The sequence below is a fragment of the Lithobates pipiens genome, unplaced genomic scaffold, assembly GCF_037356315.1.
Source record: "Lithobates pipiens isolate NorthernLeopardFrog02 unplaced genomic scaffold, aLitPip1_a1.2 Scaffold_1, whole genome shotgun sequence".
Classification (NCBI taxonomy): Eukaryota; Metazoa; Chordata; class Amphibia; order Anura; family Ranidae; genus Lithobates; species Lithobates pipiens.
The window spans coordinates 179,497,071-179,512,981 of NW_027507685.1; the positions used below are offsets into that span (position 1 = coordinate 179,497,071).

Consider the following 15,911-nt stretch of genomic DNA (forward strand, 5'->3'; position numbering starts at 1 on the left):
AAGCCTGAATATCAATCATAGTGGAGGATCCATCTCCTCCTTTAGCAGGAGAATCTGAGAGATGGAAACAGAACACGTGCGTAAGCCATCAGTGTCCGTCAGGTTGGCATGCGGCCTAAATATTTGTCTCCTCCACACAAGGGAGAGGCAGCAGTGTGGACTGCTTGATGAATAGGGATCCAAAAAGCTCCCATCCTGCACCTAAGCATTAGTAGCCCTTCACTCCTACATGTCCACCAATCAGTAAGTTCAGGCTCACGCTACTCTTTATTCATTTACAGTTTTTATATGCTATGATGCCATGTTCACATTTCAGATCACCTTTTGGGAATTGGTTTAGGAAAGGACAAGAACTGAGACTGGGATTATGCAGCTGTATAAAACGTAACACAATCAAGTGAAAAACAACACCAAACTACTAGTCTGTTTTACAACTACCCAATAAATGGCAAAATGAAAACACTGTAAAGCAGTGTTTCCTCAGGGACCTATGATAGTACATGTTTTTTTCCCTAAGTTGGACGGGTGTTTTACAGGGGTTTTCCACTTTTACTTGTACACACAATCAGAATTTTGGTCGGAAAAAGCTGTCTTGCATACACACGGTCACAAAAAAGGTCTCTGAACTTTCAAGCGTCAATAACCTGACGTACAACACTACGACGAGCCAAGAAAATAAAGTTCAGTGCTTCCAAGCATGCATCGAATTGTTTCCGAGCATGCGTAGGAATTTTGCGCATCGGAATTTGTACAATCGGAAACTTTTTCCGACCGAAAAAATTAGAAAATGCTCTCAATCTTTTGCTGCCCGAAATTCCGCCAGCAAAAGTCAGATTGTATTTTCCAACCAAAAGCTCTCATTGGACTTTTGCTAGCGGAATTTCCGATTGTGTGTAAAATTAAAAATTTGTTAGACCCTCAATGTAGCCAGACAACAGACAGGAAAGATGCTTGAGTGAGCGGTGTAAGAAGATGGTCACTGCAGACATGTTCAAAGAAAGAAAATGGTAAGAGCAAAGCCTCAATGAGCTAAGAACAGGCAGGAAAGATGCTTTAAAGTGATTGTAAGGCTTTGTTTTTTTTTTTTTTATATCAAAATAACAAACATGTCATACTTACCTCCACTGTGCAGTTCGTTTTGCACAGAGCAGCCCAAATCCTCGACTTCTGGGGTCCCCCCCAGCGGTGCAGGTAGCTCCGCCCTACATCGTAAAACCCCCTAGGAGAAGCGCTCTTCCAGGGGGGTTTACATCGCAGGCGTCCTCCCGAGTCCAACATTTGCGCACATAGACACAGAAAGACTTGGCCCTGCCCCCTCCAGTGCCCGCGTCATTGGATTTGATTGACAGCAGCAGAAGCCAATGGCTGCGCTGCTATCAATTTATCCAATCAAGAGCCGAGACAACGGGCAGAGGGGAAGAGGGCGTCTCTGGTGGGGGAATATAGAACTCAGGTGAGTAAAATGGGGGGCTGGGGGGCAGGTCAGTGACAGAAGTTTTTTCACCTTAATATATAGGATACATTAAGGTGAAAAAACATGAGGGTTTATGTAATGTAAATTTGTAAGTTCTGTATATAATTGTATTCTATTTTATATGTATTACACACTGCCCTCACTGTACACACGGCACTAATAATGTTGTCAGTACATGTTTTGCATTATTTCGAGTCCTGATTAGAATTAGCCTGCCTATGTAACGCCCCTTGTTACCATAAACGTACAATTGTAATATTAGTGATACCTACGTAATCACGTGTATAAAAACCTTCAATTGCGTCATAATAAAGCAGAACAGTTACTTGGAAAGATGCTGAGTGTATCTTTTGTGTCTGTTCCCTACCGCAGTTGCCTATCTATAAAATATCGAAGTCAGTTTACAACACCTTTAAGTGTCGTATACATGATGAGAATATCTCTGATGAATGATGGTCTGGTTTTTCTTTGAATGCTAGTCTCATATCCAAAATGAAGAGGTTAACTTACGAAAATTCTCGTACAACAGAATACAACTTCGGAAGAGATGTAATGTGTTGTATGGTATTGTAATGTATTCTTTTGTTTCCAAGCATGCTTGGTCTTGGTCTTCCGAATTTATTTCGGATGAGTACTGAACTGATTAAACAAAACTAGTTTGTTCTGGTATCGTACAAGAAAAGGTTTTGTGTTTGTCCCTTCGGATAATTTCGCATGAACAGTCATGTTTGGCTCTCGAAAGCTGTGTACTAATGATCAGATTATAGTACTATCGCTTCGAAAGTGATATTTTTCACCCCATTTTCTGATCGTGTGTACTATTCATTAGTGGTGTAATTTCTCAGAAGGTCAGAGCAGACAGAAGCACAGTAGGCAGATTGGTGGGCAGATTAGGCACTGACAAACAACTTCCAAGGTTCAGACAGGTAAACGTAGCAATGATGGTCAACAGAGAGGTAAGGCTGGGCATAGACAGATCTAAATTCATCCAGTTCAGCAGTGACCAGATGAATTTCAATCTATGTGTGATCCTCCCTGTTCAACAAAAGTCGATCATTAGATTGCCTTCTGCTGAATGGGCATGCTAAAAATTTTGTATTGATCAGTGGCTGCAGCCACTGATCAGTGTATTCTGACAGCATCATGCCAGAACACAATGTTCCAGTGGAGGGATTTCTTCTTCCACCCTGCATGTGTGGAACTGGCTGAATGAAAAAATAATTATGACTATGCTCAGCACAAGGGACCAATGATCAGGATACACACAGTCAAACTTCAATTTAACTGTACAGTGTACACTTTAGAGACTTGCTCTACATTGATGATTAACAACCAGCAGCAGGCAAAGGATCAAGGCTGATGAGTGCATCATGTGACCCCAATGCTGCAGGACAGTTTTGTCAAATTCTCCTTCCCCCTACACCCTGCAGTCAGGGGGTGCGCTGTTGTTTTATTTACATTTTTTTCGAATGCAGGAAAGTGTCCTCACAATTTTTTAGGAATGTCGCCAACTAAAGCCCGTCATACATTATACCAGACCAGAGCTTGACAAAACCCAGGTGCCAGGTTGCAATGTGGCCCGGAAATTGCTTCCTGCTGCCTGGGCTACACCGCAGCAACATTATGAATTCCTCCCATGGTCCCCCCCCCCCCCCCCCCCACAGGGTACGCATGCTAAGATCAGGCTTGCCAATAATTGAGGCAGCAGCTTTGCGGCCTGTTGGAGGTAGATACACACTCCTTTTTTGCGAACGGTGCCGTGATGTCACTGCCCGCCCACCTCCGACATCCTCTTCCCAGTTTTACGGCTGGGGCTGAGGTTGTGGGCTTGACCGGTCACCCTTTCCTTACCATCGGTGAGTTGATGGGGAGTGCCACCTGTCAGTGCCCATCAGTGCCACCACATCAGTGCAGCCTATCAGTGCCACCTATAAATGTCCATCAGTGCTTCATATCAGTGTCCATTAGTGCAGCCTCCCAGCGCCCATCACTGCAGCCCATCAGTGGCACTTCATCAGTGCAGCCTCATCAGTGCCCATCAGTGCAACCTCATCAGTGCAGCCTATCAGTGCTTATCAGTGCAACCCCATTGGTGCAGCCTCATCAGTGTCACCTATCACTGCCCATAAGCGTTGCCTCATCGGTGCCATCTCATCAGTGCCCATCAGTGCAGCCTCATCAGGGCCCATCAGCACAGCCTTGTCAGTGCCCATAAGTGCAGCCTATCAGTGCCCATCAGTGCCCCATATCAGTGCAGCCCTATCAGTGCTACTTCATCGTGTCAGCTATAAGTGTCCATCAGCACAGCCTCTTGAATGCCCATCAGCGTCATCTCACGAGTACCCATCAGTGCCGACTCATCAGTGCCACCTCATCAGTGCTCATCAGTGCAGCCTCATCAGTGCCCATCAGTGCAGCCTCATCAGTGCCTATCAGCACAGCCTTGTCAGTGCCGCCTCATCGTTGTTGTCTATCAGTGCCCATCAGCACAGCCTCATCAGTGCCCATCAGTGCCACCTCATCAGTGCCCATCAGTGCCGCCTCATCAGTGCCACCTCATTAGCGCCCATTAGTGCAGCCTCAATGCCCATCAGTGCAGCCTCATCAGTGCCCATCAGCGCCACCTCATCAGTGTGTTGTGGAAATTTTATCAAGATGTATTTAATATGTATTGTCACAGTGTCTCCCAGTGTTAGTTCTCCTGTAGCCCTCTCTAAAGAGCAGACTGGGGCAGACTGATGCCAGTTGAGACCCGTTTGGTACTGGAAAGCTTCTCGAGGATGCAAAGAAGTGTTTGCAGAGTGGGGATATGTCTGCCAGTGAAGGGCCCCTGTGCAATGCACAGATGATCGTTTGGGAGGGGTGTGTTCACTCTGCAAAGACATTATCGGTTATGGGGGGATGTACGCTCGTGTCGCTCTGTGTGTCTGTTCAGTATGTGGAGGGGCTATGGCATGTCTCAGCAGATAATCTCCCATCCTCAGAAATGGTAGAATAATCCTGGTATGCGTTGTTCTGTGAACAATGCAGAAGAAGGATCCATGCCAACGGTAAAAATGGGAATCTTTGAGTGCGCTATGGTCGGGGACAGTGTTCATGATTTCAAGGCCAGCCATATGGCTTTCTTTGTCTTACTGGAGAGCATGGCTTACAGGTACACGGTGTGGGAAATCATACACACTGCCCCTGCATAGACACGCCCATACACTAACCTACTAATTTTTCATTGGTTGAGATTTGTATAACTCCTCCTGTTTGAAGGAATGCCTGTGCTTGATTGGCCAATTGTGAAACTACCATGCTCTATTGTTAAGTACTATGAATAAACAACACAGCCGCTTCAGAAACAAGTCTGCCCATGGAGTTAAAGCGGAGGTCCACCCTAAAGTGGACCTTCTGCTCATCGGAACCCTCCCCCCCTCCGGCGCCACAATTGGCACCTTTCAGGGGGGAGGGGGGTGCAGATACCTGTACAGTACAGGTATCTGCACCCACTTCCGGGATAGCTCTCTGCGGAAAGGGGCGTAGATTACGCCCCTTTCCGCAAGTGCCCCGCTGCCTGCTGGGAAACACACAGATTCCAGAGGCAGCGGGGACCGTCCTTATTGCGCAGCGCGACTCGCGCATGCGCAGTAGGGAACCGGGAAATGAAGGATTTTTCGACAACTTAGTCCGACCGTGTGTATGCAACAGTTTCGGCCAAAATCCGACGGATTTGGTTGTCGAAATCTCCGACCGTGTGTACAAGGGATAAGGCTACCACCACCTGCTCATTTTTCACTACTACCCTTGGAAACTTTTTGCCTTTCAATGGGTTTCCTGGGTTGGACTTTACCCAAACAACAGTCCTCAGGATTTTTACAAGGGGTGTGCCACTCAAAGACAACCAACCAACAGCTTTTGAGATAAGGTCTATTACCCAGTAAGTAACACAATTGTAGAAGGTGGTTAATATTCATGGGATTTCTCAAAGGTTCAGCTTACAGAATACTGACAACTGAATTTCTCCTTCTTACTGGAAAAGCATTCAATATGTGCCAGAAATTCCTGAGCAAACAGGACATCAGATTTCAGCTGGTACTGGATTAAACTAAGCAATGTAGCTAACTCGACTCGCAGCTCCCCCTCAATCTAAAGGATTTGCTGACACGACACCGGTATTAAAAAAGCGCAGGGGGGTGCTCCATACCCTTCCTGACAGACAAGCCTATCTGACTGGTATAAATAAGGTGATATCAAGCTGGAACACTGCCTGTAATGCCTTACCCACAGATGCTGCAGACCCCTTGACTTTCATTGGTCTATCCTACTGGCTTACTGCTGTTAGAATGTTTGCATTCCAAGTGAAACACTGCCAAAAATCATGCTGATATGTGTGAACTAGCCAAAAGACTAGAGAGAAAGCGATCTAAAATCCAACCATGGCATTATGTAAAAAAACAAAAACAAAGCTGAGTCCTTATTTTTTGGTACCCTGTGCAAAAGCTTGAAAAGCCTCCATATCATCAATAAACAGAATTTAATTGTTCTTACTGTCCTTGTAACCATTGCTATTGATGTTAGCACCTCTACTCTGCTTCAAAGGGCGGGCTCCATTCACAGAACTAGATCGAATGCAGTATTTAGGTGTTTCCACAAATACAACATGCAGTCCTGAAAATGTCAAATCACTATTGCTTTATGCGGTATTTACCACATAAAGCAAAACACGCTCAGTAAATACCACATCAAACAGGAGTGAAAGTCAATTCACAAAAGGAAAAAAAATGCATGTGATAAATAAGTAGGGGTCCCGGCATTCAATCTTTAAGGAACTGGCAGCCGCTGGCATCCTTAACAAGTAATCAACATGGTTGGTAAGGAGCTGTTGGCTACCGTGTCCTTAACAACCGATGAGTCATCAGCTGTCAGCAGGGTTCCCGGCTGATGGGTGAATGTAAAAAAAAAAAAAATGCCGGCAATGAAATACTGTATCAAGAAAAAAAAGGAAAACCCCCTCGGCAAAATTAAAATGCAGCTCGGTAGGTCAGGAAGGAGGGGGACGAGCAAGCACCTCCCCTCCTGAACCATACCAAGTCACATGCCCCCAAAGAACCTTGTCCCCATTGATTGATGCAATTGCCATTGTTGATGGGGCCAAATGCCTCTTCCCCACAAGTTAAGAACTGGCAGATAGCGGGAGCCTTCATTGGGAGCAGAGCATTTATTTTTTTATTTTTAAGGGGTTGGCGTGATTGATGATGGAACCACACCAGTAAGTAAAGGACTTTTCAAAGCTGCCTACTGCCTTTTATTAGACTACATTTTTTTTTTTTTGGTGAATAACTATATACGCCACACTCATTCACAAGGGGGGGCTGGATCTGGGGGTCCTCTTGTTAAAGGGGGCTTCCAGATTCTGATAATCCCCCACCTGCAGATCCCCACAACTACCAGCCAGGGTTGTGGGGAAGAGGCCCTAGTCCCCATCAAAATGGGGATAAGATGCTTTGAGGGCAGGTGGGCATGTGGCCTGGTATGTTTTGGGGGGGGTACTGGTATGGATTTTGGGAGGGGCCCACGCCATTAAAAAAAAAAAAATGACGTGGGGGTTCTCCCCAGAATCCATATCAGACACAAAGGGCCTGGTATGGAGTGGAAGGGGGGGGGGGGGCCCACAACATTTCTTTTCTTCATTTTCCATTAAGCATTTTTTTTTGTACATTCAGCTGTCAGCGGGGAAGCCCGCTGACAGCTGATGACACATCGGTTGTTAAGGATGTGAAGGCTGTCTGCTCCTTAGCAACCATAACAGTTACTGATTGTTAAGGACATCAGCAGCTACCTGCTTCTTAACAACCAGCTATTTAAAGCCTGTGTTAAGGATATCAGCTACTGCCAGCAGTAAATTACTGTGGACGTTCACTACTAACATACCGCATGACTTCATACCTCATGCAGTGTTTTAGTAGCGTCTTTTAGTGAATGCCACAAACCGTTTTTAAAAACGATGTGCGGTATCTTACTGCATACTTGGATGCAGTAAGATACCACTTTGGTTTATCAAGTGCCAACTTTCAGTACAACATATACCAAAGTTTATTTCAGGGCACATAAAAGCAATATATTACCAATTTTTTTGGGTAAAATATAAAAGATGAGGCTGCGCCAAGTAAATAGATACCCAACATGTCAAGCTTTAAAATTGTGCATTGGCACAAAACAATGACTTTACAAAAACTTTAGTGCCTTATATTTTCCATTGGTGAGGCTTTAAATCACCCCTATAGGTCATCACTTTAGGCCCCTTTCACACGGGACGGATCAGTAATGATCCGCCCCGTGATGATCCACTTGCTCAGCGGGGATCGCTCCGTTGTCCCCGCTGAGCCGGCGGATAACAGGGCCGCAGGGACCGCCCTGTCAGCTCTCCTCTCTCCTCTACAGGGGATCGAATGAACACGGACCGTCTGTCTGTGTTCATCCGATCCACTCTGCAGACGGATAGAAAAATAGGATTTTCCTCCGTCTGCAGAATCGGACAATTGCGGAGGCAGACGATAGCGGGTATCTGTGGATGTTCATCCGCAGACACCCGCTATCCCATAGGAATGCATGTATGTCCATATTTCCTCCTCAAACGGATGGATGAAATACGGACATAATGTCCGCATGTGTGAAAGGGGCCTTAGAGTTAACCAGTAATATTGGCTGTAGAATGGTTGCTCTCACTCCGGCATGTGTGATGATATGTAATATGTTTAGGGAAAGTGATGTTTTTGTACATGAGTTCTCCCAATGGGTGTCTTTACATTGCCCATACATAGGGGTGGGATGGGCTGTAGCAGTAAGGAGTGTGTGTAAGAAACCCTGCTGCCACCGCTATATGACATACGGCAGTGGTAGCAGAAGAGTTAAGGGACAGAGACTAATGGAAATGATTCAGTGTTCATTGTGGTGGAATTGGTCATAAATAAATACAGATCCAGTCTTATAAGATTATTGCCCAAGTAATCTTTTTTTCTTTTTAGGGCAATTATAATAATTTACCTCAGTAGTAAACACTTTATCTGCCTTTGTCATGACTTTACTACCCACAAGGACAGAGCTAAAGTGCTTAAAAAAGCACGTCTTAATCATCTAATTCAATAAGACACTACAACTTAATTACTTCAGAGATGGAATCTGAAGGAGAGAAAGTCACTCTCCTCCATTTTGCAAAACCCACATGAGTAACTTCTTTCTCCTTGAAAGCCCATTTGTTTTAATTACTGGTCATAGAGTTTGTTTGTTAAGGCCCCATGCACACTGGATGTTATAAAAAAAAAAGCCAGTAGCGTTAGCTGTAGAAAGTTGTATAATGAGGCTACTTTCACACTCAGAACACCAGAATGTTAGCGGTAAAGCGTTTACCAAAGTTTACCAGCGCTGTGCGGGCAGGAGCAGGGCACTTTTAACCCCACAGAAGGGGTTAACAAGGGGTTAAAAGTGCCCGGAAAGCGCTGCTACCGAAGCGCTTTGCAGGCGCTTTGCAGGCGCTTTGGCAGTGCTGCTCATTGATTTCAATGGCAGGGGCCGTTTAGGATGACCCAAAGATGCTGCTTACAGGACTTTTTTTTCCATCCTGCAAGCGCACCACCCAGTGTGAAAGCACTTGGGCTTTCACACTGGGGTGGCTTGAGAGGCGCTTTTCAGGCGCTTTATAGGCTCTATTTTTAGCGGTAAAATGCCTGAAAAGCGCCTTCAGTTTGAAAGGTGTCTGAGTTTTGCAGCATTTTTACAGTAGCATTTTTCAGCTTTTTTCAGAATTATTTAGCATTTTTAGCTTTATTTAAGCAAAACTATACTCCCAGTAAAGCTTATGGCTCAAAAACGCTGATAAATGTGGAATAGCCGCATTTTTCAGCGTTTTGCATTGTTTTTAAAGTGGTTAGATTAAGGCTTACCAGTAGGTCCAAGTAATATCTCCTAAACCTATACGGTTTAGGAGATATTTCCAAAAAGACAGCCACCGCTGTCTACGGCGCTCCGATTAGAAACGGTTTCATTACACAGAACGGGACGCGACTTGTCAGGCGGCTAAGTCGCCTGAGGAGTCGCCCCTGTGTGATCTGGCTCTCAGTGTAATGTAATTATTTTAGGGTTACTGCAACTGTTTAGGTATTTAAAGCTGAACTCCGAGCTCAAAAACCTTCAGTTAAATATATTACTCAATAGCCACAAAGGACATAAATCCACTTGTGTGCACCATATACCTTTGCAAGCCTAGTTATAACCCTGTAAAAATAGAGGTGATAGCATCACTATGTTGTACAAAGCCTGTGCAGAGAGCAGAGCTGTAGGAGGGGCCTAGCAGGCCCCACCCACTACAGGATGCACCAAGGCAACATTTCTTACTGGATGATGGCTCGGGTCTGTAATAAATACATAAAGTTCACCAAGATTCAACTAAGAATGCATAGGAGACTATTGGGCAATATTAACCACTTCCCGACCAGCGCACGACGATGTACGTCGACAGAATGGCATGGGCAGGCATATTGGCGTACAGGTACGTCCAATATTCGATGCCGCCCTGCCATCGGGAGCGCGCCGCCGGCGGCGCGCTCCCGCGCTGGTCGGGACCCCCGTGAGTCCGGTCGCGGGACCCGCGGACTCGATCGCTATCGATATGAGTGGCCGAATGGAGGAAATGCTGTGTAAACAACATTTTTCCATTCTGCCTAGCAACTAGTGACGCTGATCTCTGCTCCATGTGATTGGAGCAGAGATCAGTGTACACTAAATGAAAGCCCAACCCCCCCACAGTTAGTAACACACCCCTAGGAACACTTAACCCCTACACTGCCACCCACTGGTTAACCCTTTCACTGCCAGTGTCATTTACACAGGAATCACTGCATTTATATAGCAGTGATTACTGTATAAATGACAATGGTCCCAAAAATGTGTCAAAAATGTCCGATGGGTCCCCCACAATGTCGCAGTCACAATAAAAATCGCAGATCGCTGCCATTACTAGTAAAAAAAAAAATAATAAAAAATTATTAATAAAAATGCTATAAAACTATCCCTATTTTGTAAACGCTATAACTTTTGCGCAAACCAATCAATAATCGCTTATTGCGATTTTTTTTACCAAAAATATGTAGAAGAATACGTATCGGCCTAAACTGAGGGAAAAATTTTTTTTTTTATATATTTTTGGGGGATATTTATTATAACAAAAAGTAAAAAATAATGCGTTTTTTTCAAAATTGTCGCTCTATTTTTATTTATAGCGCAAAAAATAAAAACCGCAGGGGTGATCAAATACCACCAAAAGAAAGCTCTATTTGTGGGAAAAAAAGGGCGTCAATTTTGTTTGGGAGCCACGTCGCACGACCGCGCAATTGTCAGTTAAAGCGACGCAGTGCCGAATTGCAAAAAGTGGTCTGGTCTTTGACCAGCAAATTGGTCCGGTCTGAAAGTGGTTAATTTAGACTTGAGTTGGCTTTAAAGTTTAATTCAACACTAAACTTTCTTTTTCAGTTTTGAACAGGATATCGGCTACAATTATTGTGAAGTTATTCCTGTCTGCATGCTGCTGGGAGGACTTGCCCTCACTTCCTGTCCTGATGATGAGTATACTCGTGCAGTCTCCCTCACTAGGTCCTTCAGGGCTTTTGGCTTGCTTCATGTAAACTTTTACAGTATGTATACAAACCAATAGACAGACATTATCAGTACCGGGAGAGGGTCGCCCAGTGCCCAGAGCAATGATCTGGAATTGATCTCCCCTTCCCTATTGTTAATACATGCTTTAGAATGGGTGTATCAACCTGCTTTCATTCCTTGCCCCCTCGCTGCACTGCACCCGGGGCAGCTGTCCCTCCTGCAAATTTCCCCATTGAAAGATTTCCCCTCAATTCCTGCTCTGGTGACAACTCAAAATTATGGATTTTCTTTCACTTTCAGTCCCAATGACAATGGTTATAGGACACAGAGAGAGAGATAGTAATTTTTTCATAAACTGCACAGACATCAATAAAAACCTGACAAAAGTTCCAGCTTTTCCCCATTCTGTCTATAGGAAAAGAAGGTTTGGCTTTTGACACACTTTAAACCTCCCTGAAATGTATCTCCACACCTCTAACCAATAAATCTAATATGCCCATAGTATGCTGCAAAACCAAAAGTGGCAAGAACCTGGCACCACGATAATGTGCTTTGTGAAAAGGGATATATCATATCTTTACACCATGTGTGCATTGCAGTAGACGAGTCATGCTGGGTCCTGGAGGTTAAGCAGTGTGAACAAGCATTGTAAATCTTTCTGGCCACCCTATATTACGATATTGAGTTACGGCATATACAAGGCACATGTATGGTGCAAAAAAATCTAAATTCATTGACCAGAAATGCTTGAAAACAAATGTTGAAAAATCTTGTCTTTGGGTGACCGTAGACCATCCTTAAACAATCTTTGTTCATTAAAAAAAAGGAAGAAAAAGGTAATTGGTCGGGATTTTTCAAACAAATTAGAAAACCCAATTGAGCCATGGCTCTCAGTGATCAAGAGCATTTATTCACTCACCTCTGCATGTCCAACCATTGCAAATAATGCTTGAATTAGTCATACAATCTGCTGTTATCAAGGCGAAAGCACTATTTAGCCAACATACCTCTAATGCCGCGAACACACGACCGGACTTTCCAGCAGACTAGGAATCAATCCATCGGACAATCCGATCGTGTGTGGGCAAATCCAATCATTTTTCATTTAAAAACTCCAACGGACCTAGAAATAGAACATTTTTCAAATCTGTCCGATGGACTCAATCCCTATCGGGAAACCATTTGTCCGTATGGTGGTCCGACGGACCAAATATGATGCAAGGGAGGCTATTGGCTACTGGCTATTGAACTTCCTTTTTTAGTCCCTTCTTACGTCATCAGGTTTAAAACTAATAGACTTTCTAACGGACTTAGTACGTTCCTGTGTGGCCAAGTCCGTTCATTCGGAAAGTCCGTCGGAACTCCGCCGAAAGTCCATTGGGAAGACCGTCGGGCCTAGTCTGCCGGAAAGTCCAGTCGTGTGTATGCGGCATAACAGACAGAATTTACTGGTTGGTTGTCTTTACATGTCCAACTGTCCCAAGTGATGCTCAAATCAGTCAGCACACTTGTATTGGGCCATGTATGGCAAGCATATTGGTTAACAAACAAAAGGTTTACTTACGACATTGGTTGACTATTTCAATCTCTCTTTGTTTGCTACTGAGCGACTCCTGGGGATCCTTGTTTCCAGTACTGGAGACTTTCCTTAGCCCAAAGTTTGTGAAGTAAGTAGAGACTTCTGGGGTATTTACGTGTTGTTGACAGTTGCAGTTCTCATACAATATGCCAGTCCTATACTGTGTCTGAATCAGCTGCTCCCACATGCTGTCCAATCATGGAATGGGAATTTCTGCTCAGCCCCATTAGTCACCCTAAAAAGTTGGTCAATTGTGGATTATTTTACCCTTTTACTCCACTAAACCTGCTTCCTTTGCTTCTGTTGTTTCTCTCCGCTATGTGTCTTTGCTGTGTACTTGTCACAGCTTGTTGGTATCTCTTTGCATCTTATTTTCTTATTTTTCTTCTTAATGTAGAGCTCTTCTGACAGCTTTTCTTCCGCTCACCTGCGGCTTCTCGCTTTTAAATTGCGTTCTAGGACTTGCAGTATGTGTCGTTCAAAACATTTCCCTTTTTCTGCATTCTCTACCCGTCTTAGTCGCTCTGGCTTTCTGTCCCACTTCCCAAATGAATTCCCCCCTCCCCAGTCTGTGTGTCTCTGTTTGCCCCCCTCCTTCCCACCACCTGCTGCTATAACTCATGCTGACACAGACTCCCTGGAACAGAGAGCCACAGGCAGCCATCACAGACAGACAGCCTTGGTAGCTTGATACAGGTAGCTAGGCCTGTGCCGAGGCACTTTTATTCAGATATGGGTTAAGAGGATAGACATGTGCATGAACAGTATGGGGTAGATGTGGTTTAACCACTTGCTTACAGGGCAATTAAACTCCTCTCCTGTTCAGACCAATTTTCAGCTTTCAGCGCTGTCGCAATTTGAATGACAATTGCGCTGTCATACAACACTGTACCCAAATGACATTTTTAACATTTTTTCCCCACAAATAGAGCTTTCTTTTGGTGGTATTTGATTACCTCTGCGGTTTTTATTTTTTGTTAAAAAATATGAAACAGTCCGAATTTTAAAAAACTTTTTTTATATATTTTTATATTTTGTTCTAAAGTTTTGTAAACAGGTAATTTTTCTCCTTCATTGATGTACGCTGATGAGACAGCAGTGATGGGCACCGATAGGTGGCAGTGATGGGCACTGATTGCTTACACTGATAGGCAGCACTGCTAGGTGGCACCGCTTTGCACCACTGGTGAGCATTGATAGGTGGCACTTGTGGGCATTGATGGGCATTGATAGGGGGCACTATGGGCACAATAGCAGATGGCGCTGGCAGGGGGTACTAAATGGCACAGAGGAGGCAGATGTGCCTCCTTCCTCTTCGGCACCGATGTCAGCGTGAGGAGAAAAAAAAAAGATCACCGAGCTTTTGTTTACATCATGTGATCAACTGTCATTGGCTGACAGCTGATCACATGGTCAGGGGTCGGGACCGGCCCCTTACTAGGATCGGTGATCAGCCGAGTCTCTGTGACTCAGTGATCACAGCACACTCAGCAGGGCATGCGCAGGGAGTGTGTACAGGGGAGGATGTCCTATGATGGCCTCCCTGAAATTGAGGTCCGTTTTGTAGCCGTCATTCGGCTATGGCCCGGACCTCAAGTGGTTAAGCTAGCTAGAGATGTATCAAAATTTGGCTGTGACAAATTTTGATTCATCTATGGCCGTTCCCACTCAACAAATGATGATCTCATGATTGACTTCTGTTGAATGGGACTATTAGAAAATTTCCAGCAGCGGCTGCAGCCAATCGGCGGAGGAGTTCCTGCTGTCAGAATGTGATAGAACATTAGGGAGGATTCCTCCATCCACCTCACTTGTGTGACAAAGAAAAAACTGAAAGAGCAAAAACTTGTGTACATGTAAGAATACAGCAGGCAGTATGTGGACAATAAGAGCTCATCTGTCCATAAAGAAACAGTTCTTAAAGTGGATAGCCTCATTTACCCAGCCATTCTTCCCTTGGTGTTTCTCTGCTTCCAGTAACGTCATCTCCTTGCGGCCCAGGCCAACGTCCTGGTGACCACAGGATGGATTGCAGCTTCTCTACACATCTGCCATACCCATGGACGTTCGTTTCGGATGCCGGACTACACCTACAACACCACCCCATATAGATGAGCCTGTTTTTAACTTGTTTCTTGTAAGTGCATTACTTACCTTGCTAATAAACTATATTTAACATACTACACACAGGTGGTGCTTCCTGTGTTTCCCCTTTTTTCACCTCACTTGTGTGGATGGGGGAATCAACCACCGGCTGATGGGAAAAAACAATCCATCTATGGCCAGAAATACTTCCTGGCATTGCAGGGCCAGGTCCTGGGTTCACTGTACATGGAACTTATATTTTCTTCTTAGCTCTTCCAAAACAGTAAATTGGCCCTAGAATGTGTGAGCAGAAGCTAGATTCGAATTTGAATTTGACTTCTCAAAACCTTGCAAGTCTGCATGAGTAAATTTCCCTCTCCGGAGTTGCACAGACACAATGGATCAGGGATGCTCATGACAACATGTTCCCACATTAAGTCATTATTGCCATGAACATCCCCTCTCCCTTGTGTATGTGCAGCTGAGGGGCGAAGAATGCCCTGACCACTGTTGAGTAAGCAGGGGTGATCACTTCCTTCCAGGTTCGATTCCTAGTCTAAATATACAAGCAACAGTATATTTGTTCAAAAGTGCCACCTTTCAAAACAGGTCTTCTTGAACTTCAATAAATGACTTTGCTGTGGTGAGATAATGTCATACTACTTGCATCAGACCTTCAAAAGCCATTGCTCTGAAATCCCACGTGGCTGGTCATGTGGCCATGTGGCCATGCCTTGAAAATGATCACATGAAGAAGAGTGTCTAACATTACCAGATTGGTTGCCGCTTCCTCAAATTCAGTAACCAATCAAAAATAATTTAAATCACGTTTGAAGTGTATTTTTATGTGTTGTTTTATTATTACTATTGTTGCATTGTGTATAGTTTTTGTATAGTTGTATAGTTTCTCTTTGTATAGTTTTTTTGTACAGTTCTGTGTATATCTGCTTAACATAAATACTGTGTTGCCTTGCTTCCATTTCTTAAAAAAATCATTTGAAATCTCTGCAAGAATTCTCCATGTCTGTGTGTGTCACGAACTGAGCATGTAGCCAGTCACATTTTATTCTTAGTCTCTGTACGTATTTCTGGATCAGACTCTGCCGCTGGAGGAGACTGGCAAGGGGGAGCGGATTA

General features: G+C 44.4%; 1 protein-coding gene across 1 annotated transcript in view; it reads right to left on the bottom strand.

Moving 5' to 3' along the window:
• The window catches only part of DDR1 (discoidin domain receptor tyrosine kinase 1), a 141,092-nt gene extending 127,870 nt beyond the window's left edge, over positions 1-13,222 (bottom strand). The window contains exon 1 of the mRNA XM_077478969.1: positions 12,675-13,222. Coding sequence (XP_077335095.1) covers positions 12,675-12,679 — 5 coding nt within the window. The 5' untranslated portion in view covers positions 12,680-13,222. The remainder of the gene's footprint in view (positions 1-12,674) is intronic.
• Positions 13,223-15,911: the final 2,689 nt, after the last annotated feature.